At 49.4% G+C, this 23,853-nt stretch overlaps 1 protein-coding gene and 1 pseudogene across 1 annotated transcript; one reads left to right on the top strand and one right to left on the bottom strand.

The window, feature by feature from the left end:
* Positions 1-23,853, bottom strand: part of LOC135292575 (zinc finger protein 208-like) — an 837,577-nt pseudogene that overhangs the window by 567,063 nt on the left and 246,661 nt on the right.
* On the top strand, positions 1,877-16,669 carry LOC135292479 (hydrocephalus-inducing protein homolog). The gene is made up of 9 exons (XM_064406680.1): positions 1,877-2,133; positions 4,062-4,129; positions 6,275-6,507; positions 7,306-7,406; positions 8,653-8,788; positions 9,235-9,399; positions 12,320-12,546; positions 14,420-14,531; positions 16,625-16,669. Exons 1-9 carry the CDS (start codon positions 1,877-1,879, stop codon positions 16,667-16,669), a joined length of 1,344 nt encoding a protein of 447 aa, XP_064262750.1.

Here is a 23,853-nt window from a genome sequence, read left to right as displayed (position 1 = left end):
GTCTGTGGAAACAGAGCCCAGTGCTGAGGGTCAGAAGGTGAGGACTTGGGCAACAAAGTCCTGTGCTGCTGGGCCAGGTAGTTTGGTAATTGCCAAGCTCTGGATGAGCTTTGTGCCTTCACTGAATGGATTTCCGAGCTCCTCTAGGTGCATGGGAAGGAAAGCACAGAATCCTAGGATGTTAAGGATGGAATGGACCTTAAAGGCCTCTGGGCAGGGACACCTCCCCCTAGAGCAGGTAGCTGCAAGCCCCATCCAGCCTGGCTTTGAACACTTGCAGTGCTGGAACCTGCAAAACTTCCCTGGGGAACCTGCTCCAGTGTCTCACCACCCTCACAGGAAAAAATGTCATCCCAAATATCTAACCTAAATTTCCTTTCTTTCAATTTCTACCCATTACTCCTTGGCCTGCCACTCCAGGACCCCAGAGATGTTTGAAACTCAGCAAACTGGTGGCTCCCATTGGAAACCAGCCCGAGGAATGGGTTAGGAATTAGAAGTCAGCCCCAAGGGATATCTGCTGAGGGAAGAGAAGGGTCCATATCTTCTCCTGCAGCATCAGGAGCTGGTAGCATCCAGCTCAGAGTCAGGGACTAGCACTGAGGCAGCCTGGAAAAGACAGTGTGACAGAGGGAATGCTTGTACTGAAATGGACATCTCTCCCCAGGCCGTGAGAGCAGGCTGCCCCTGCAGCTCAGAGGGGAAGGCCAAGGACCCTTGGTTGAACTCAGCTGTGACACTCTGGAGCTTGGGGACATTTTTGTCAACACCCCCCATGTCTGTGAGGTGAGCAGCAGGGCTGGGGATGGATGCTGATGGCTCCTGAGGCAGCAGCAAGCCTGGTGGAGCTGTGGAATTCCTGCCAAGCTGGGCAGTTGTGAGCAGGGAATATTTGATGTGGTGGTCCAGTCTGGGGGGTCAGAAAGGTGTGTCTGTTGTTCATGAAGGCCCAGCCCCTGCTTTTGGGCAGCCTTCCTTAGGGATCAGCTGGGAGGCTTCCTGCAAAACAAGCCCTTGGCAGGTGAAACCAGCACTGGGTGCAAAAGCTGCATGTCCAGAGGCTTTTGTGACAGTGCCAGACACAAGGCACCTTTGGACTGGGCTCTGCAGAAGCAGCTGGAACCAACTGGCTGCCTTTGAGCTTCAGTCCACTGCCAACAGCTTCCAGTCAGGGTCTCCTGCTCATTCCTGGAAGTCCCAGGAAAGCCTTGGGAATCCTGTCCCTTGCTGACAGTCACTCACTTCAGCCTTGGTGCATCTCTGGCTCTGGAAAGAGAAAAGTGTTCTTGGGAATAAAGAAAAGGATTTTTCTTCCTCTTTGCTTCCCCCACAATAATGCTAAGCTTGCAAAAAAACCACAAGAGAGCAACTGAAAAGAGGTAGAAAATGAGGCACTACATCAGGGCAGACACTTTCAAAAGCTTGGCTGGGGAAGAGAAAGACACCCTGAGTTTTCTCACCAAAAGATGGTGCTGTCTGTACATTTTGATGCTGATGCCTCATTACCAATGTCTTCTTTCCATGGTGTAGGAAAAGGTGAATGAGTGGATGGTGCTGTTGGAGCTGTGCAGGCTGGGGCAGCAGCAGCTCAGTGCTGATTCACTAGGCAGCTGCAATCACCCCACGTTGCTCTCAGGGCCAGGTCTCCATGAGCTGGGTGATGCTGCCCAGAGGTGCACTGCTCTGTGTCCATGGGATAAGCCCAGGGTGACTGCAGTTCTGTGCAGCTGCCACTGCTTTGCATGAAAACCCAAAGGCAGAACTTGTCCTCTTGTATCTTTTGACTTCTGCCATTCAGCAGCACAAAGCATCTTCTGCCTTTCCTGGCTGTTCATTGCATCCTTAGACAATAACTCCCAAGAAGGGAAGATTCCACATGGATTTCCACTTTGCTTTCTTGCTGCTGCAGGTGAACCTGATCAACCAAGGAGCTCTTGATGCTCCCTTCAGCTGCATCCCTTCAGCCACAAAGGTGGGCTTGGGCTTCAAGTTGGCACCTCAGGAGGGCATCATTGCAGCAGGTGGGAGCCAGACTCTCCAGATCTCCTTCAGTGCCACCGTGTTGGGGAGGTTTGAGGAAGAATTCCGGTTCAGTGTGGCTGGATCTCCTACGCCTGCCATCCTGACCATCAAGTAAGGACCCTGGGAGCTTGGTGGGCACATCTGGAGCTGTCTCTGGGACATGCCCCAGCTGCCTCCTGTTGGGGTGGAGCAGAGAGAAAAGGTGTTTGCTGAGGTCTTCATCTCTGCTCTGATGCGGGCATTGCTTTAGTGGGAGGATGCCTCCTGCCCTGTGTGGTACCTGGAGCTGGAATGACTCCTCCCTGCAGGGATCTCCCTCTGCCCTGGGCCATGGCAGGCAGTGGGATGGATCGGCTTTGGGCAGCAGCTGCTCTGGGATGTCCCAGCTGAACAGCCAGCAAGGCCCCCAGGGCTTTGGAGATGGGCCAGCCTGGGGCATTCTGCAGCAGCAGCAGTGCTTTTAAAAACTTCTGTCAATAATCCATGCCAGATGGGCAGCAGCAGCCTCACCTCACCTCTCATGGCCATGCTGTGGGGCACAAGCCGTGCTCCCAGCTGCTGTGCCCAGAGTGCTCTGGTGCCTCCTGTGCACAGCCAGGCAAGGGCTGATGTGGGAGTCAGGGAACTGTGCAGCAGGAACTGTGCCAAGGACTTGGGCATCATCCCCTGGGCTGGTGCCATGGCAAGAGATCATCCTGGCCCAGCACAAGGGACAAGGGGTGATGATAGGGGAGGCAGAGCTCAGTGCTCAGCACCACAGCAGCACGAGGCCTTGTCCCTGCCAGCCTGAGCCTTGTGCTGCTAGGATAATGCAGTGGGAGCAGGAGAGCTGATGCTGGCTGCTCTGCAGCTTTGGAACTAGGCTGCTGCTCTTGGGAGGCACTGGGGCAAGGCAGTGAAGAAATGAAAGCAATCTGCACTGGATTATAGCAGTAAGATAAGGGAGATGGATGAAAAAGAACAAGGAAGTTATTACTTTGCAAGAACAAAGTGGTGAGTAGGTCTGCCCCCAGTGGAGAAAGAATGATGATGGCTTTGTTCTTGGAGGAAAAGTGCTGCTTTTTTATTTTGGAGATCAAGAGGGAACCTTCCACCATCCAATAATTGATTCTCCTCTGTCCCTCCCCTAAACTGGTGATGGGATGTTTGTGCATCAGCAGCTTTCTCCTTGAGCAAGGGCAGGTGTCTCTTGTTGAGATGTGTGGAGCAGAGCCAGGGGCAGTCCTGTGAATCCAACAGAAGGCACAGGTCACTGGGCCTGGATTTTTAACCACAAGGCAGAGTGGGCATGGATTGGCATCAGCCATGAAATCAACTGGGGAGTGTTGTGCAGCTTCAAGTGCTGCTTTCAGTGGGTGTTGGTGACTTTTGGAGTGTGTCTGCTGAGTTCAAGGACAGGTGAGGTGCTGTGCTAGATTCAGGACCCCCTTGTTTGGTTGTTGAAGCTGTTGCTCTTGGCTGTGCCAGCTGCTGCACTGCTGACAAGCTGGTCCTTTCCTCTAGGATTCATCTGTGCCCTGTGTAGAAGTGTTGCTGCTCTTTTCAGAGGATGTTTGGGGCTGCCCTGGGTTCATGGCTCAGAACTGTGTCTGTAATGATGGTGTGGGTCAAACTCTGCTGAGAAAGCTCCTCCATGGGAACAGCAGTTCCAGCTAAGAAGTAGCAAAGCAGGGAAACTGTGGCTGGCAGGGCTGGTTACAGAAGTTTGTGGGGACACCTTGATGTCCATCCCATTGCAGATGGGGAAAGTGAGGCCCGGAGCCATGTCTGGCTGTGTGTTCAGGGTCCTTCATGGGACCAGCAGCATCCCGGGGGCTTTTCCTGCCTGCCCTGTGCCCAGAGCCCATCAGTTGCTGTTGGCTGCTGGCCACTTGGCTTTAGCTGCCTCCTGTGCCCAGGGGCACTGTGCTGAGCACATGGTGTGTGCTGGTTTGAAAGGCACGGTGCCCTGACCCCAGGTTGGTGCCCCCGAGCCACGCCAGCCGGAGCTTTGCAATTCCTTGAACCAAGGCATTTCCTGCTCTGTCCTCGCCATGCAGGGGCAGCGTCACTGGACCGAGTTTGCACTTCGACCTCCCTGAGCTCGACTTCGGGGACATCTCCTTTGGTGAGTGCTGCCTGGGCTGGGACACAGCGGGAGGGATCTGTGCCTTCCGAGAGAAAAGCATCCCTCCCTCCTGCTCTGCCCCAGCAGCCTCTTCAGGCTGGGAACTGCAGGGCTGCTGGTGCCGCAGGGAGCATTTGGCCATTGTCAGATCAAACAGAAGCAAGGCATAGAAAGTCAGGATTTTCTGGTGTCTCTGTCGTGCTTGAAAAGACAGATGTCTGCCAAGGAAGGTGGGAATCTTCCTGGAATGGAAAGATGAGCCCCTCCCTCCAAATGATGATACCTTTGAAATGACAGGGCTCCCGGGCAAAACTGTGGGAAAAGGAATAACAGTTCTTTCCTAGACTATATCAGGAGAGCCCAGAGAACAAGAGCAGACGTTTGCCAGCTGCCAAGTCCCGTTTTTGTCCTTTGGTGCGGTGAGGATCCCAGCAGGAGGATCTGTGGGCTCTGGCAGGGCAGTGATCCCCTGCCAGCCGGCAGCGGCAGGGAAGGAGGGAAGGAGGGAAATGCTCCTTTTGCAGAGGGACAGAGGGCAGGGGGATGTGGGCAGTGCCTCAGAGCAGCAGGCAGCAGCGGGGAAGGCAGGCAGGGTGGGTGCCAGGCTGAGCTGCAGCCAGGGCAGTGCCGGGGCCAAGCACACAACCTCCCGCAGCAGCACGCGGCCGAGCTCCCATCCCCGAGCGGGAGGAAGGGAAGCTCCGCTCCCTGCCCAGCCTCAGCTCCCACTGCACAGCGCCCACGGCATCACGCCACAGCTGCCAAAAACCCCCAAGGGAAAAGCCCACCCCCAGGGCCAAAACCCCCAAAACCCCTATCCCCCTTCCCAGACCAAGGGGAGCATTCACTACCAAGCCAAAACCCAGAACAAGGAAGGTCATGGACTTTTTAAGGAAACTACTTGCCTTTCCTGAGCTGCTTCTGTCCCCCCCTGCATCACCATGGAGGCACTTGTCAAGTTGCCTTTTTGAAGAAATGAAACAAGAAAGGCAAGAGATGCAACTATGGTTCTGAACCAGGAGATCGATCCTGCTGGATCTGCTTTCATTCCTAAGGTCTCTTCAGCTGAAGGCAGCTGTTGTATCTTTGCTTCTTTGGAACTGTTGACTGTTGTCTGCATGCGGTGAGCTCAGTCTCATTGGAGGTTTTGCCATCTGTGTTTGTCCTTGTTGTGCCTCTCTTGCCTCCCTGCTGGAGTCACTGCTGGAGCTGGCAGTGCTCACTGGGATGGGCACAGAGAAACTCTGGGTTGCAGCTGCAGTTGTTTTTTCTCCCCATCTGTGTTCCAGTGCCTCTTGGTGAGCAGGCCCAGGGAGAAGTCTCCTCCCCAAAGAGCTGGCCAGCCCAGCCAGATGTCCACTGCAGAGCAGCTTGTGGCTGCTCTCCAGGCTCTGCAGGACATCCCCACCATGAGTAGCTACATCTCTGGCTTTCCAGCATGGAAAGCAAATCCCAGAGCTCCAGTGGGGTAAAGCCTTGCAGGCAGCAATCCCAGTGAGCAGCATGGGTGTGATGTCCCCGTTTGTTGGGTGAGGTGGGACCTGGTTCCTCATTGCCAATCTCCTAGCAAGGCTTGGGTGTGCCCCCAGTTGAGTGGGCTCTGAGCTGTCTCGTGCTCAGTCTGTTTGGCCCAAACCAAGAGATGCCTTTAGGATCCTGCAGAGAGAAGCTGCATTGGGGTGCTTTGCCTCACGTTCTAGTTCCTGATTCCATCATCTCTTTTGCTGTAGCTTCTTCTCAATGCTGACTCACTGTTTATCTATCTTGAAAAGGGTGGGAGTGTCGGCAGGCTGAACAGGGAATTTGACAGCTTGAATTCTCAGAGGAAATGCTCGGTCTGGGTGCACACTCATCACTGGGAGATCACTGGTGCTGGTTTGGGGCAGGTGAGGCAGCTCCTCCCCATCGCCAAGAGAGAAACTTGCAGTGTTCAGCAGGGCTAGGAGTGGGCATTTTCAAGGCTGCAGTCTGCAATCTGTGTCAAAGGGAACTGAGTGACGATTCATTCCTCATGCAGCTTCTGGGTGAGCTGTAGTTCAGATAATCCAGAGCTAAACTCCAGTGCCACTTTCATTGTGCCAGGCCATTCCCAGCAGGAGTCAGGCCACAATGGGAGCCTCAATGGATGTTGGTGTCCTTTCCTAGGCTTTCCCTACACCCAGTGCTGCCGGCTCACTAACAGCTCCCCGGTGCCCGTGACGTTCCAGCTCCGCATGTCGTTCGATGGCACGCAGCCGGCTGTGGACAGCGTGGATCAGATCCGCTGCCACAGTGACCCAGCCTGGAGGAAGGGCGTTCACTTGTATGTGGAGCCCCGGGAGTTTACCATCACTCCCAGCCAAGGGACCATCCTGCCCCAGGGACACCAGGACATCCAGGTACGGGCAGAGTGCAGCCAGAGACGCTTCAGCACCAGGGCTGCAGCTGCACTGGAGCGTGGGAGGGCTTTAGCTCTGCTGCCAGCTTTGAGCATGGTGTGAGTGAGAGATCTGCACTGCTCTGAGGCCTCTGCTAGCTGCCTTACTCGGGGTGTTCCTCAAGGAGCACTGTTTTCTTTCCAAAATCATATGCTGAGGTCACATACCATATGGTCAAGGCCAGAAGTCACTCTTGGGTTCTTGAGAGCCATTTATTTGATTGCAAGTGGGCAGAGCAAAGATGAGGGCAGAAGGTGGCTGTTAGAGAGATGTCATTGTAGAAAGCAGTTAGCTTTCCTTCTTGGTCTGATTTCCCCTCTCCTGGGGAGCAGAAGGATTTGTGTTCACGGCAGGAATCTCCAGTGGGGACAAAAAACTCTGCAGCCATGAACTGCCCAGCACCTGCTGGGCCACACTTTGCCCTCAGCTTCCTGCTGTAAAGCTGAACTCGTTGTGTTCAAGTCAGATTTCTTCTGCTTTTATGTCATTGTAGTCAGATGAGAAATTGGCCCCTTAATTTGAATACAGTGGTTCATAGAGCTTTAGTCTAATGTTTTAATGTAGCTGAGCTATGCCCTGATAGCAAGGTGTGTTTAAGACATCTGCTATTGCCAGAAGGCTTTTGTTGCTTTGAGACTGTGCTCTACACATGGAGCAGCAGCAGAATTAAGACAAAATCTTCCCTCAAGGGCTGGAGGATATCACACGTGGATAATGAGCTTTTGTAAGGAAGAATTTCCTGTTCTTCTCTTCCACCAGGTGACCCTGTGTTCCAACTCGGTGATGGAGTTCTACAGGAAAATGCTGGTGGATCTGGAGGGTTTTGGCAAGGGAGTGGCATCATTGGTCATCACAGCCAGGTACCAGCCCTTCCCTGGCCTCCCCCAGCCCCTGCCTTGCCCAGGCTTTGCTGGCTGCAGCTGCCAAGGAGAAGTGCTGGTTCATGAGCTCATGTTGTGCCAGCTGGGCATGAGAAGAGCAGAGCTTGGACAGCAGCCTGTGGTGAAAAGCAGCCCTGCTCCCAGCCCAGCAGGGTCCTGGGCCCTTTTCTGAAGGCACCAGGAATGAGATCATTTCTTGGCCTGGCTTTTGGTGCTTGAGGTGGAACAAATTTCCCCAGGGCCTCCTCTCCTTCTTGCTGCAAGAGGTGGAGTTGTGCTGGGTGCGAGCACCGTGCACTGGTTTGGGACACAGCAAGCAGCCTGCTGAGAGCCAGGCTCTGGTTCTGTTCATGAGGGCACGTGGCAGGGGGGAAGTGGCTGCCAGCAAGAGTGCTGAGGGCAAGGTCTCAGGAGGGGAAAGCAGCCCTTGGTGTGGCAGCTCAGCTCTAGATTTTCTCCTTCCCTCTGCTTCCCAGTCTGAGCTTGAATGTTCTCAGGGTTGAGAGCAAAAGTGGTTGTTGCTGCAGCAGAATTCCATCCTGCTGTGCTGCTGTGGGTGTCAGTGGAATGCCAGGAGGGATGCAGTTCCCTCGTGCTGTTCCTTCTCCCAGGCAGAGCCATCCAGGCAGTGCCTGGGCTGGCATTTTGTCAAGCAGGTGGGCTTGGGACAGTCAGTGCCTGGAGCTGTGGAGGGAAGGAGCCAGGGAGCTGTAGGGCCTGGGAGGGGCTGATCAGCCACTCTGGAGGGCAGCTGGTGTCTCGTGCCCTCCAAGGCTGGGGCAAGCAGCTGAGTTCTCAGGCAGGGCAACAGCACCATGGCAGAGAAGGGAGTCATTTTTCCTGGGACACTGGAGTTGTGTGTTCCTTGAGCATTAGTGAGCTCTGATCCTTGTTAGGAAGGCTCCCCCAGAGCTCGTGAATCACTGGGAGTGTTACAGGAGTCCTTGCAAGCCTTCCTGGGGAAAGGAGGGGCTGAGGCAGCTGTGGGACAAAGTGCTCTGCCTGGGGCACTTGGCAGCCTCTGCGTGCTGCCTCTCAGGGTTTGCCCCTCCTTGACAAGACCTGTTGGAGTGGGAAGACGTAGAAGGCAATTTATCACTGCAGGGCTGTTCAATGCCCATTTGACAGTGACCAATGTGTTATGCTCTGTTTTACAATCTTTGGGGGTAAATGTTCTCCATTCTCTCAGTATCTCTGATTCCCCTGGGCTCATCTCTTTGTCCAGATGTCTTGTTCCTAAGCTGCAAGTGTCCCCCCACGTGCTGCAGTATGATGAGTGCCTCCTGAAGGTGCCCTACGAGAAGAAGTTCATCATTAGGAATCCCAGCCACCTGCCTGGCTGCTACGGGCTTATTGAACAGGTTTGGCATCCCATCCACCTCCCCGTCTCAAATATTATTGAGGAGCTTAATAGGGGGAAAAAGGGTTTGGACGTGACCTTGCTGGTTTCTATTCAGTCTTAAAGATCTGCTGAGAACAGGATCCTACCCGAATGTAAACTTGAGGATGCAGTTTAACCTGCTGAGGGAACAGTTGATGTTCTAGTCTTCAGGGTGTTTTCTTGTGGGAGATCTTAGAGGGCTGTGAAAGCTGCTGCATCCACAGACACCAGTGCCTGTGCTGGCAGTCTCCTGGCAGGATCCCCTGGGAATGCTAAGCCTACAATTCTTGCATCTTGTTTGTGCCTTTTACCTTTGTCCTGGGCATTTTTAAACACGTGTGTCAGTTGCTGTTGCGGTGGATGTTAGGGAGTGTAAAGTTTCTTCAGAGGTGCCTCTGAAGCTGCATTTCATTGTGTCTCTTGCAGAAACGCAAGGAGGACTCTGCTGTGCTCTACTCCAGCCCCAAGCCCTGTGGGATTGTCCAGCCTCACAGCACTGCAGAGATCCCAGTGCTGGTGGAAGTGCAGGCGCTGGGCACGCATCGCACCAATGTTCTCATCGGCGTGTTCGGGGATGAGAGAAACCCACTGGTGAGTGCAGGGGAGATGTGTGCCTCTGTGCAGCTGCTCCTGGCAGGCTGCAAAGGGCACAGGGATTCTGCCGGGGAAAACAGGCACAGGCTGCTGTGGAGAAGGCCAGGAGGGATGGGTGGCACAAACAGCTCGTGCCTCACGGGTGGTAATCTCAGTGTCTGGCACAGAATGTCGTTGGTCTGAGCTGGAATCCAGGGTCACTTTAGTGCATTACTCTTGAAAATGCTGTTAACTTTGGAAACATCTGTTTGAAAATGGCATCTCTCTGAGCACAAAAGAGGATGTCAGAAGACTTCTGGGAACCTTGAGCTTTCTGTAAAAAAAAGGAAGGCTGGCATTTCAAGAGTGGTTGCAAGGATTGAAACTTAGATTAAAACATAAGGAAATGACAATGGCAAATTCCCTGAATGGCACCAAACATCTGAACCTGGGCCATTATGGCACTGCATGTAAATCAGTGAACAGGAAGGACAGGCAATGCAGGCTGTGCCAGGGAGCATGAAGTTTGACAGAACAGTTTCTTTCAACTCTGAGGCTGCTTACCTTAAAGAGGAGGGTTTCTCCCCACCAGAGGAACCAGTTGTTTAACTGTCAGCCTGGCCATAACTAGAGATTTCTTGCAAAGCTTTTACCTTTGGGCCAATCCTTTGTAGTTTGAAAGGTTCTCTTACCTTGATCCTTTTAAATTTGAAGGTGAACATGTAATTATCTTTTTCTTTTTTCCCAAAAGCCCAGCATTTCAGCTGGAGAGTGGTAGCTGTCCCTAAAGAAATACCTTGAGCAGGGATGAGCTGTTTAAGGATTTTAGTTTTCCCTGTTGTGGTTTGTTTGGGTTTTTTTTTTAAATCTTTCTTGCCTGCTTCCTGGGACAGAGAAAAAAGTTATGGAGCTCTGGACGGCTGGCAGAAACCTCCCCAAGCCCAAGGCTGATGGAGTCTGGCAGGACCCCAGCACTACAGCCGATGTATGTATGTCTGTATGCATGGGGAATGCCACCTGAGTCCCCTGGGAGTGTTGGAAAATGTCAGCCAAGCCCCCAGCAGTGTCAGGGAAACATTCCTGATAAATACCTGGTGGAGCTGCAGAGTTTCTGGCGTTGGGCCCTGGGGGGGCTGTGCTGGCTGTGCTGGCTGTGTCTGCCCCTGGATGTCTCAAATCTGCCCTTTTTGCTTGCCTTCTCTGTCTTTTGCTCTCCCACTGTGCTTTTTGCATGCCCACAAGGTGTTCATCCCTGTCCTCTGCAGTTCGTCAGTGCAAGCAGTTGCAGCTGCTGCAGCAGCTCAGGGTCATTCCTGGGCTGCCTTTAGAGCAGACCTGCTCCAGCCTGGATTGGGAAGGGCTGGATCAAAGCATTTCTCAGTTCAAGGTGCCAGCAGCCAGCCAGGGGCTGCATCCTGAGCAGGAGCTGCTGGTGCAGGTGTCCCTCCCTCCCACTGCAGGTCTCTGTTCACAGTTATCTTCTTTTCCAGAGATGAGCTTCACCCACCTAAATTCAATCCCCAACCACCAAAGGAGATGAGAACATGTTTGGATTGCCCAGCGTCTCGATGGAGGCACTTCAAGGCTGGAAATCAGGAGGCAGCCACAGCCCTGACTGAAGAGCAGGATTTGACCCAGTCTTCAGGAGCAGAGGTAGATTTTCTTGTACACCTACTGCTTGTGCTGCCTCCTTAGCCTGCCACCAGCAAGTCATGCTCCTGCTGAGCTCCCTTTTTGCTGCCCTGCTGTCCTGTGCCCTGACAGTGGCTGGGCAGCAGGGCCAGTGGCTGGACATGGGGGAGTGGCAGGGAGAAATAGGAGAGTTTTCCTTGGAGAAGCTCACTCAGATCCTATAGGCCTGTGTTGCGTGTGGGATTGTTTGCCTTGTTGCCTTCCCAATGCAAGATGAGGCTTTTATCTGCATCAAGAGCTGCAGCTTCCTTGCCACAGCAAGCTGGGATGAGTCCTGATCTCCATGTGCCCTCTTCCCAGCCCAGCCAGACTCCCTGTTTGCAGGTCTCTGCTGTCACCCGAGAGCTGCTCTTGCACTGCTGGCCCTGAAGCTGTCTTGCAAACTGAGACTTGGCAAAGTGGCTGTCTCTTCCTGCAGGCGTAGGGAATGGCTTGTTTTTCAGGTGCCACCACAAGCTCCTGCAAACCCTCACCTCCCAGCAGGCCTGGAGGGATTCAGGTGCTCCGTGGGCGCACCGCACGCTACCCTGGAAGCAGAGAAGGGAAGAGGGAATCTGTCTGCCTTGCACACTGGCAGTGTGGCAAGCAGGGCTGGAGCTGCCAGTGCCACTGGTGGCCCTGAGCATTGGCCACAGAGGGGCCTCCCATCCCTGCAGGCCCAGCACAAAGTGCTGCTGGAGCAGCTGGGTGTTGGAGAGGCCGTGCAGGACACGTTGTGGGGCTGCCCAAGGATGCTGTGCAGCCCCTATGGAGGGCACTGCTCCCCCTGCAACTCCTCAGGTTGTCCAGAGGAAGGTTTTGCAGGAGCTTTTGCTGTAGCACCTTGAAGAAGCAGCATTTAAATCAGAGAGAGAGGGGAAGAGCCTCAGGAGTCAGATGAGCTGGGCTGGGAGTCCTTTGCTCAGCTCCAAGAGCTCTCACTCTGAGTCGCCTCCTTTTCTAAAAGCAGTAAGTTTTGAAACTTTTTCAAGGCAAGTTGTGCATCAGAGAGAATTTCTAGTGCCAGGAGACATCCCAGTTCACTTTCATGTCATGTACTCATGAATGCATTGACCCGTGAGGATGGGAGAAGATTTTCCCCATGGTCCCTGCACTGGTCAGTGGCAGGGATGCAGGATGAGATCAGGGTGATTCTGGCAGTGTTTGGGGAATAGGCCCCTCTGGCTGCAGCTGCACTTTGCTCCAAGGTGCTCTTCTGCATCCATTTCCATGCTCAACAGCTCCATCTCTCCTGTCTTCCATGCAGGCTTCCAGTATCCTGCCAGTGTCAGGTGTGCTGCAGCCAGGAGAGAGCCAGCAGGTCTCCTTGCCCTTCTCTGGCCACCTCAATAGCATCTCCAGTGCCACAGCGCTGCGCCATGTGGAGGGAGGCCCCAGCTCCGAGGTGCTGGTGCCCGGGGAGGCCTCACGTGTCAGCTGCTCCCCGAGCCCCCAGGAGATCAACTGTGGCTCTGGGGCACCTCTCAGGGAGAGGTGAGTAAGCCTGCCATGGGTTCCTGCTCTCCATGGGTTACTGTCCCTGCAGGGCTTCCCTGCTCCAAGGACTCTGAGCTCAGAGGTGCTGCATAGCAAAGGCCAGAAGCAGCACAGGGATGGCCACTCTTAGCTCCCTGGCTCCCAAGAGAGGAAGCACCTTCTTCTGTTGGGACAGAGCATCTTCTTCTCTAGTTTAGTGGTGAGCCCTCCTGGCTCAGATGCTGCCTTCAGGGAGCTGGGCTCTGGCCCTGCCTTGGCACTGCCTCTAGAGGTGTCTTTAGCTCCATGGTGTTGAGTCACATCTTCTTCATCATCTCCCTTCTTCACCAAAACAGTGGGATTGCGGTGTGGGCAGGCGTGGGGCACAGACCAAACCTTGGTTTGGGTGCTGGTGCTGCCACAGATGAAGTCCTTGCAGTGCTGATCTGCCAGGGTTCTCCTGATGGTGGGACAGCAGCCATAAAAGCTCCTGTCCTTGAGGCTCCCCTTCAGCTGCAGCAGTGGGCAAGCACAGGAGAAGCTCTGCTCCAGCAAGGCAGCCCAGCTCAGGACACACAGGCAAAGTGTGCAGCTGGGAGTGGGGGCTGCTTAAAGCAAGCCTGTGCATCAGGACTTCCTTCAGGCCAGGCTGAAGTTGGTTTCCATGGGGAGGAGAGGGACGAGGCTGCTTCAGATGGTTTCCATGGCAGTCAGCACCAGCTGGCTTGGTCACAGCTGGCTTCCAGCAGGAAATCTGGCTGACAAGAGCCTGTCTTGCAGGAGAGCAGTTCCTCCAGCCTTTGCTTTCTGACTGATGGGATTATTCTCATTTAGGATCAGGCTATGAGTCATTAATACCGAGGCTCATGGACAGAGACTCTCTAACTCATTAAAGTTAGAAAGTGGTATGTTTATTAACCCCGGTGGGTGGCACCAGAGTCGTCCCTACAAGGCGTGACCGTGCTGTACAAGGTTCTTTGCCCTCTCTTTATTTCCCAGGATCTTACATACAACATATGTGCACAACCCCAGCACTTCCCCTCCCTGCTCTGTATTAAAATGAGGTCATTAGTCCTTCACACCGGTGCAATTCTTCTCTGGAATTGGGTTGGTGGTCTCCAATTGGGTCAGTGGTCTTAAGGGATGAAGTCAGGAATGTCTTCATCAGGTCTCTGTGACCCTCTGGCACCATCCAAGGTCCCCTGCTTAGTGACTGATTGACATAAAGCCCAGGTGCTAACCATTGTTCTACGGGTTTCAGTATGTTCTTCTAACAGTTCACTTACTCCACTTCCTTCTATCAAGAAGCTCATCATGGTAAACAATATAACAATCAGCTCTGGCTTAAGCATCTAATCATCATTAACCTATGGTCTACCTGTCTAACTGACATCCTGACCAATGTGAATTGCTTCTAAGCCTCAGCTGAAATCTGAACTCTTTAAATTCTTGCTTCAGCTCTGCCCAGGGAGAAGGGAGCTGAATGAGCTGAGTAAGAATTGCAGGAGAGATCAGCAGACGTTGGCACTCTGTGCTCTGCTTGAAACTGGGAAGTCAAGAGACAAAGGGCGTTTTCAGGCACAGCGCAGAGAGCTGGTGGATCAGCCTTTGGCAGTGGGCTGGAGGTGTCTGGCTATGCCTGGAGAGGGAGCTTGCACAGTCAAGCCCTTCTGATGGCAAGGCTCAGGTTTGGCTGGTCCTGGAGGTGCCCTTCCACCACTGCCCTCCCTTGGGATGTTCCCAACCTCTGTGGGTTGAGGAGAATTCACGGAAATGGTCTGGCACTGCTGCCTGGCCTCAGGGTCAAGGAATGAAGTGCAGGGCCAGCCAGGACGAGTGAGCCCAAGGTTCTGGTGGTGACTCTCAGCCATGTTTTCTGTTTTGTCTGCAGAAGGGAGCTGAAGCGGCTGTCTCCAAAGCTTGAGGAGGAGGCAAAAGCCTTGGCGGAGGAAGAGAGGCAGAAGGAGAAAGAGAAGCAGAAGAAAGAAAAGAAGGGTGTCTCTGTGGGGAAGGAACCTCCAAAAGCAGAGAAGGGGAAAACCAAACCCACAGAGAAGAAGGAAAGCAAGGCCCCAGAGAAGAAGGACACCAAAATCCCACCAAGGAAGGAAATCAAAGAACCAGAGAAGATGGAAAACAAACTTCCAGAAAAGAAAAACAAACATCCAGAAAAGAAAGAAACCAAAATCTCAGAGAGGAAGGAAAGCAAAGCCCCAGAGAAGAAGGAAAGCAAGGCCCCAGAGAAAAAGAACACAAAAGCATTAGAGAGGAAGGAAACTAAATTCCCTGAGAAGAAGGAAACCAAAGCCCCAGAGAGGACGGAAAGCAAACTCCCAGAAAAGAAATACAAACCTCCAGAAAAGAAGGAAACCAAATTCCCAGAGAGGAAGGAAAGCAAGGCCCCAGTGAAGAAGGACACCAAAGCATTAGAGAGGAAGGAAACCAAATTCCCAGAGAAGAAGGAAAACAAAGCCCCGGAGAAGATGGAAAACAAACTCCCAGAAAAGAAATACAAACTTCCAGAAAAGAGGGAAACCAAATTCCCAGAGAGGAAGGAAACCAAAGTCCCGGAGACGAAGGAAATCAAAAGCCCAAAGAAGGAAAGCAAAGCCACAGAGAAGAAGGAAATGAAAAGCCCAGAGAAGAAGGAAAGCAAAGCCCTAGTAAAGAGGGAAATCAGAATTCTAAAGAAGGAAACCAAATCTCCAGAGAAGAGAAGCAAACCTCCAGAAAAGAAGGAAACCAAATTCCCAGAGAGGAAGGAAATCAAAATCCCAGAGAAGGAAATCAAAGCACCAAAAAAGAAGGAACCCAAAGCCCCAAAGAAGGGGGAAGCCAAAGCCTGAAAGAAGGGAGGAACCAAAATCCCAGAGAACCCAGCTGAGCTGGAGAAGAACTCTTTATTTTATTCACACAACTTATTTTATACAGTTTGCCAAACCTAATGTGCAACTTTAGGTAGTTAATCGATTTCTTATTACTAGTTATGCCAGTTATTCTGTTGGATAATAAAATATATTTTACTTGTGCATCAAATCTCTCTGTTGTATTCTTTGTATTGTTACCTATTCTCTTCACTGATTCTCATGGGACAAATCCCTTGTTCTTGCAGGTGCATTTGTTTTTCACCCTCAGATCAGATTGTTCACCAAGTCTCATTCTCAAAATAACTTCACATGGGAACTTGTGACTGCTTAGCTGCCCTTAGAAGAGATGACAGGCCAGTTGTTAATATAGCAGAACAAGGCCTGATTTCATAAGGCCTTTCTTTTATCATTATTCTACCTGTCTCTGACATCTCCCCCTTTTTGTTCATTTAAAAAAGGCTCCTATGTTCTGATGTTGAAACAGCTCGCTCTTGGGAGGGTATGATCTCATGAAGGTTATCACTGGTTATCTGTTAGATGTGGGATAAGATACATAAAAGACCAGTTCCAATCAACAAAACTTACCCAATTCTGTCAAGTCAGTGACACAGGGTTTTGCAGCATGAGCAAACAAAAGAATAATGTCCAATGTCTCTTCGGGAAATGGAAAGAAATGACCATTGTTTCCAATTAGCTGAGAAGTAGGAGAAGGTCCATTAGCTGGAAATGTTGATCTTGGACATCACTGAATGTCCTCCTGGCAGCTGGAACAGGGAAGAACTGAAGAAGGTTGGGAGGAGCACTGTCCCATGATGATGCCATGAGGCTTTTGTTGGCCAATTGCCTCTGTCAGTTTCCAGGCACAGCTGTGTCTTGGCAGTCCTACTCCTGTTCCTGTTCTGGCCACAAAGGCTGCAAGGGGATGAGGTTATTTCTCTTTCCACTGGGCCTCATTTCTTCAGAGCTGATCAGTATCTGATGGAATGAACAGGTGACTGCTTTGAGCTGTTGGTGATAAAACACAGGCATCTCTTCTCCTGAAGTTAATGAATCAATTAGGCTTCCCTGTGGGACACTCCATTGGGATTTAGATGGGATGACCTTTTTTCCAAGTTTCTAATGTAAATATTGCATGATTCAAAATGTTAGTCGTCCAAATTTCTCATGTACATATTGCATTATTTGAATGTTCTTAAGGCATTCATTCCTCTTCTTTTTTGTTTTTTAAGAATGAGATGCATGTCTTTTGTTATGAGTATGAAGAAACAGCGTAGTAAAATAATACACGTAGTAGACAAGAAACTTAGAGCAATTAGGAATAATTTAGATACAACGATCGGGAATATTTCAAATAGCAGACAAAACTAACAACATAGGTGGAATGAAATAAATAGAAATCTCTGAAATAATGTACCATCATCCCAGAGTCTGCAAACAGCTGACAAACCTCGATTCAGTGGGGACTTGGATAATTATTTCCAGATCATAATTCCCAAGCTCCCTTTAAAAATAGTTCAACTGTCATGTACAGACGGTGAAATTGCAAAGTCAAAGCAACTCCAATCTAGTTCTGATGCAGAAAACATCTGGGTCTGTTGGCAAATTCCTGTCCAGGTAGAGCTAAGGCCTGGCCACCACCCAAGCTCTAAGTGGGAGAGAATTCCCTAAATGTAATTTTAAACAAGGCTCCTAAGAATAGCACTTAGGAGTAAAGGTCTAGGGGTGAAAGACTGATGAACCATCCAATAGCCGTCTCCTCCAAAATCTCCTCAGCATGGAGATGCTTTAAACACAGCAAACTGTTGGAGTGGTTCTGTAATAACAATTGGGACTGCATCTGATTGCTTAGAGTAGATGTCACAATACCATCAGTTTAGAGAAGACTTCTGACAAAGCTGAGATATCATTTCCTGGAACTCTGAAAAATACTTGAAAATCATGAGGCAGCACTAGGTCAAACCATGGAGCCCCAGTGCAGAGCCCAGCCAGAGGGGTATTCTGGTCTAAGAGATACATGAGTAGCTAGAGAACAAAAGAAGGATCCTGAAATGACACGTGTCTTGTAGATAATTACACCAAAAGATGGTAAAACATATGAAAAGCTGGCTATAAAAACAGGAATAGAAACATGAATGTATTTATGACAGAAAAAATGCAACAAAGGAAACACTGAACAGCTCACTCATAAAATTTATGATATCTCAGATTAAATAACACTCAAACCTGATATAAATTCCTTTCGACATCAATAGAGCTTAACAAGATGAACTCAATAAAACCCAGTCCTAAAAGGATTTCAAATTAATAAACATAATTTCATTATCACCTTAGTGGAACAAAAAGCACACTCAAGAGAACTCAATGTTAATTACTATTAATACCGAACATAACTGGATCCATAAAAAGCTGGAATAGATCATTGCTGAAATGACGTAAAACTGAATCTTAACATTTATAAAATCTACCAAAATTTACTTAATAAAACTTAGCCTTATTCAAGAAGGTAACTGAGCGTTACAATATTTGGCCTTAATTTAACAGAATTCAAACGAACATTCTTAAAAGTTATAGATATGACATGATGTAACTCAGTCTAAAGTTATTAACACAAAAAGACAACTTAAAGGTGAACAAGCTGTAAGTGAAATAACAGCATGATGGTCTGCTGGAGGGATTAAAGTTGTAACAAGCATATTAGAATTAGAAGTAAATCAGTTATGAGTAAAACCCATGGTAACTGCAAATTCCATGGAAACAGAAATTCAGTAAGACTTTTCAAAGTGCAGGGTTACTGGGAAATAAATATAATAATGTGCAATTTAGCATATTGCTGAACAACTCAACAGCTTTTAGTGACAGTATCTGGCATCATTTTATATGGCAAATGTGTTAGCATTCTTGTTAAAGAGATCAGACCATGTTAAAATTTGATAGGTAATAAGGCACTGCATTTACCGCTTTTCAATCTCTCCAGTAACTGTAAAACTACATAAAACAATCAGAATTTAGTCAGAAACTAAAATAAACTTTTAAAAACCCTAGAGCACCACGTTTTCAAGGCACACAAACACAGCTCTGGGCCAGAGCGGGGCCTGTGCCGCCCACAGGGGAGAGGGAAGGCGCTGCCCAGAGGGAAACTATGGGGAGAACAGAGGCCATCTAAACTGCAATGACATAACTGTACACCAATAAAGCTTCTCTCAATATTCACACAGTATGCATCCCTTAATTGCCAGAGCCAATCATCTCATTTTCCATCTCCCAGCAGGGCCCTGCGGCCGTGAATCCAGCCCGCCGGGGCTGGCCCGGCTCGGCTGCCACAGCCCTCCCGGGGCCGCTGCACCTCTGCTCCCCAAAACACTGCGGGGAAAAGAGCAGGGGAAAAGCAGCAACACACAACAAACCCTACAACCCGCACACAAAAGATAAACACAGAAGAGGCACAAGCTGCATTTTATTGCACATTCTGACAACAGTCACTGACTGAGAGTTGCATTTCCAAGGCCAAGATCTGTCTTTTGAGAAACCTCAAACTCAGAAATACCATTTTTACTAGATGTGTACAAGGCCAGGCCTCACTGAAGGCACAGCTTTTCTCGCAACTCTGCATCATCTTGAACTGAAAAAGAATTAAGCAGTGTGCTCATGAGTCTGGCATCTCAGCCAGAAAGGCCAGGTATTAGAGGGAAGAAGTCAGCCTACAAAATCTGATTATTTTTTCTCTTCCATTGGCCTGTCAATAATGATAATCAGAATATATTTCCACATGTTAACATGAAGGTGTTTGTATTTACAGAAGCAGGAACATATCTATGAAGGCTTTTGAATTCTCTTCAAGGACAAGGACATTTGAACCACTAACCCTTTCTTAATAGAGAGGCCCAGTTTAACTTTTCACTGAAGATGTTAAACCCAAGGGCAGTTCATGCAATGCTGTCTTTACATGTCGCTGTAGAGACAGGCAAGACACCTATTTCTTCATGCACAACAGCCCATCTTTATTCTTCACAGCTCATATTTCTATGGTTTTCTGAAGGCATTGTGTTTCATTTTAATTGCTTAGTAACTTAGTGCAACTCAGTTCATTGGTTAGTAGTTGCTCATGTAGGTGTCAGTCAAAACCTTTCCTCTCTCTAACGCGGTTTCCATTCTTGTCTCCTGCATAGAAGATGTGGCTAGAAGTCTTTCCTCTCACAGGTGCAAATTCCTTTCTCACAGGAACTTGTCAGGCTAGCTGTTAGCTGTACTTAGCCCAAGCAGCAGGCCAGAGCCATCATTTTACAAGGGTAACAAGGCTCTTCTTTTATAGGGTTTACCTATATGCAACATTGACATACGATTCTTTCAATCTTAAAGAATCATCTTTAATTTCTTTCACATGAATTTTGACCTTTGTAATATTTGTATATGGTAGATTTGGAGTTCAAATCTGTTTTGAATCATGCCTTCATAGAATCCCAGACTCATGGAATCATTCAGGCTGGGAAAGCTGTGTGAGACCATGGAGTCCCAGCTGTGCCCGATGCCCACCTTGTCCCTGAGGCGACTCCGGCGTTTCGGGGTCTCCCCGGCCCCGGCTGCCGTGGGAGCCCAAGACAGAGAAGTCCAATTCAGCACGACCTGTCCGGGCCCCTCAGGCAGGCCCCAGAGCTGCAGGCAGTCTCACCAAGCTCAGCTCTTTAGTGAGATCAGCTCTTTAGTGATTCTCAGCTCATTTGTGATTTCAGCTCTTGGCTTGCTGAGTGCCTTTGGCAGATGCTGGCAGAGAGAGGAGAAGGCTGTGTGAGGTTCCACAGAGATGTCTTTATTGATGTCTTCTGACAAGGTCTCAGGGACAGCTCTTCTGCAGAACAGGGCAGAAGTAGGGCTTTATATAGGGTACAGGAGTTTTAGAAACAATCCAATAGTGAGGGTCAAGGCGAAAGTGAGCTGTGGGCTTAGAGAGATAAGCAAGGGTCTGAGGGTGGAAGAGGGGATTCTTAGGTCCAGTCATCATGACCAGGCATTTCCTGTCTTAGGCTGCTGAATGCCATGGAGGCATTGCAGGCCCTGGGCCTGCTACAACTCCACTTTCTGTATTTAGAAAAAAGCCGTTCCCTATAGTTCTTTTAAACCAATGGAAAAGGCATGAGAACATAGCTAATACAATGACAATTACAAGGAAAATCCACAACATTCCCTTAACCAAAGATGCAACCCATCCTGCATATCCCCACTGACTGAAAAGGTCATTGACCCAGTCTGGGCTGTTTTCTACTTTTCAGTCCTTCACCAGTTCCTTCAGTGTCTGGATGTTTGCATGGATGGATTCCTAGCATTAAGAGAGATTGAAGCAGCACATCCCTTCCAAGTCTTGGCAGCCGTGTCCGTGGGCAAGCAGCAGGAAGTCAATTGCTGCTCGATTTTGGAGTGGTGCATGTCTTGTGGCTTCTTCTTCCTTTCAAAGATCGCTCAGGGCAGCCGATATAGCGCTGGCTTGCTTACTGAGCCAGCACCCACAGTGATTCATTTCACCAAGGGCTTTAGCTGCAGTTACCCATGGTAGGAATAGGGAGACAGCAATCCTTTTTGGTTTGTTCCAATCGTATAATTTGGGATTGCAATTTTCTTCAAATTCTGTGTAGGATCTTTTGTGCCATTTTCATTCACTTTCTTTTTTTCAGTTATGTAGCAAGGTTATATTTGATGTGAGGGTAGAAAGTTTTCCAAGGATACAGGGACCTCCCTGTAGCCATGAGGGGATCCCAGCCCATACTCAGTCACCACAGATGAGAAACGTTCCCTTGGGTAGTACTTTGGGGTGAAGAGAGGATACAGATATCACACGAGCAGTGTAATTACACCAATCAGGAGGGTTATAGGCTTTGTTAATTGGTGGTGTGTCTTTCAGGTATCTGGTTTTGGTCTGGTCAATTTCTGGCCAATTATTTTTTGGACACCTAAAGTAAAATTTGACACAGTATGTTGCCTTGGAGGACCCCATCAGGTCCAATTCTTGGGGTTCCTCGAGAGCATTGGGCAGCATTTTTGTCCACTGGTCCCAGGTGCCCACCAGGTTGGGTCTCTTACCTGTGGTGAGGAGGAGCTCTGAGTTATAGACGGGCCAGGCATTGGCTGCGAAGGGAATTCCTACCAGACATGTGGAAAGTGGGTTATCCATGCTTCCCATGGATAAGCACATGTTATCCTGTTTTAACGTCCTTGCTGAGGTTACCCAGACATTGTGGCCAGGCTGTGGGCTGATCCAACTGATGGCACACGGTACAGTGAAGAAATCCAAGCAGCACTGAGGACAGCACCAACGGAGACATTTTTCATCTCTGGACAGGAATGGAGCTTCTGATAGGGAATATAACAAAATTTGTTATCTTGATGGTGGGAGGGGAGGGTTAGGGTTTTCTCCTTTGTTCCTTTCCTCTGTTCCTTCCCCTCCCCCCCTTTTTTTTTCTTTCTTTTTTTTTTTTCTTTCTTTTCTTTTTTTTTTTTTTTCTTTTTCCTTAAACTAAGGATGGGGGAGTGGGTATAAGGTTAGGGATTTTTGGTAAGAGTTGAGAAAGGGGAATAATAGGGCTTTTTAGGATATAAAGGGATAATAACATATAATTCTGAGAACAATTTTGTGTTCAGGCTGTGTCTGGCTTATGGCTTGATGCAGCAGAATGTTGTTCAGGTTTCTGTTTTGTCTGTTGTCCTGTGATGGGATGGTCTTTTCTTCTGTATGTGGACATTTGGCAACGTCTTCGTCTCCAGGCAGAACTGGTCTGGTTTTGAGGAGGTCTTGTGTTTGACTCAGGGGAATTCTTGTCAGTGTTTGTGGGAGTGGCTTTTGCAGTGCCTAGGTATGGTTTTATGTTTTTTCCTGGGTACCATCCAGGAGCAGATGGGAGTAGAACACAAGCATCCCCTCTTCCCCAGGTAATCAATTGGAATGGCCCAGAAATTTGATGTGTTTCTGGGTCCTTCCCCAGTACAGGTGGTTTCTCAGTGAGCTTTGCTTGGGTGGTATTTGCAAAGTGGTGAAGTACTGGGGGGTCAGGCTCTGATGTTGTAGAGTTCAGGAAGTTGATGACATAGAGAGCCTTGCAAAGTCTTTCCACTGGAGATTTCATTTTTGTTTCTCTTTGCTGCTGACTGAGGACTCTTTTGAGGGTTTGATGTGTCCTTTTTACGATGGATTGTCCTGTGGGATTTGCAGGTATGCCTTTCTTGTGTTCTATTCCCCACTCACTGAAGAACTCTTTTAACTGACAAGAGGTATAGGGAGGTCCATTGCAGAGAGTATTAGTACAGAAAGTATTTCTACTGCCTGGCTAGTAAAGAGAGGGCACGGACTTTTACAAGGAGTGCATAACCCAGGCCTGAAGCCAACAGACAGTCCTAGAAATGTCCTTGGACCAGAGATGAGAGGAAGTTGGACAGTTACACAATGGCTGCAGACTAGGCTAGCTAGACACCAGGAGATACCAGCAAAACCGCAAGGCAGCAATTACACAAGATAGCAGCAGACCGCAGGACAGAAAGAGTGTAGAACCAAGAAAAGCATGAGCAGCTGGTTTACACCAATCACAGCATGAGTCAGGGCTCCTGGACAGTCCCTTGTAACCAATAATATGTACGTTTGAGCTGCATGGACAGATAACAATGCTATATAAGAGCCTATCAATTTCCAATAAATCGAACAAGATGCATACCTCGTGTCGAGTCGTGTCTTGATTCCAGACCCCTTATCTCTTCATATCATTACGGTGGGGCATGCTGTGCTGAGACAGATACAACCTTGTCCTATATATACAAGCAACATTGTCTGATTGCCTGAATGTGTTTCAAAGTGGCAAATCCTTTGGTCTGTGTCCAAACGTGTGTCTTGATCACTTTCTAATGTCCCCTCACATATGTACCCCAGTTGGTTCCTCATAGAACAGGGCTCTAGGTTGATGGTCTGCCACTCTCCTCTAATTTCTCGTGCCCATGTTCTATGTTCAGAAGGATACAACACAGTCCCTTCATGGTTTAGTCCCAGGGGAACTATTGGGTGACTTAAGCTCACTGATGCATTACGTATTGTTAAAACAAAGGCTGTTACTTTACTAGTCACAGGGTTATAAGTGAAGTTGGCCAAAGTCCACCAAGATCCCTTTCCATATCGGATGCACTATCCCAAACAATTTTGCAGAGTTCAGCAGAGAATATTCCTCTCTGCCCTCCCTGATGATGCAGCAGCCACTGACTGCATCCACAGTTGTGCTTGAGTACACCCAAGAGCTAGTGAGACGTTTTCACTGGCTGTGCCTAATGCATTAATTATTACCTCATCGTCCTGTTCTTCAGTGTTCTTCCTTTCTGGCAATACTTTGGAGAACTTCCAGTGGTTGTCACCTAGTGCTAGCAGGGAGGATTGTAAAGGTTGCTGTAATTTAACTAAGTCACTCCCCACTGTGGTTAATGTATTTATCAACAC

The sequence above is a fragment of the Passer domesticus genome, unplaced genomic scaffold, assembly GCF_036417665.1.
Source record: "Passer domesticus isolate bPasDom1 unplaced genomic scaffold, bPasDom1.hap1 HAP1_SCAFFOLD_37, whole genome shotgun sequence".
Taxonomy (NCBI): Eukaryota; Metazoa; Chordata; class Aves; order Passeriformes; family Passeridae; genus Passer; species Passer domesticus.
This window is presented reverse-complemented; position numbering and strand designations above follow the sequence as displayed.

Excerpts from the sequence above, each read along its gene's own strand:
- LOC135292479 (XM_064406680.1), top strand. The coding sequence starts at position 1,877 with ATGGATTTCCACTTTGCTTTCTTGCTGCTGCAGGTGAACCTGATCAAC. Across the intron at positions 4,130-6,274 it reads CTTCGGGGACATCTCCTTTG|GCTTTCCCTACACCCAGTGC; the intron begins GTGAGTGCTGCC and ends GTCCTTTCCTAG. Across the intron at positions 6,508-7,305 it reads AGGGACACCAGGACATCCAG|GTGACCCTGTGTTCCAACTC; the intron begins GTACGGGCAGAG and ends CTCTTCCACCAG.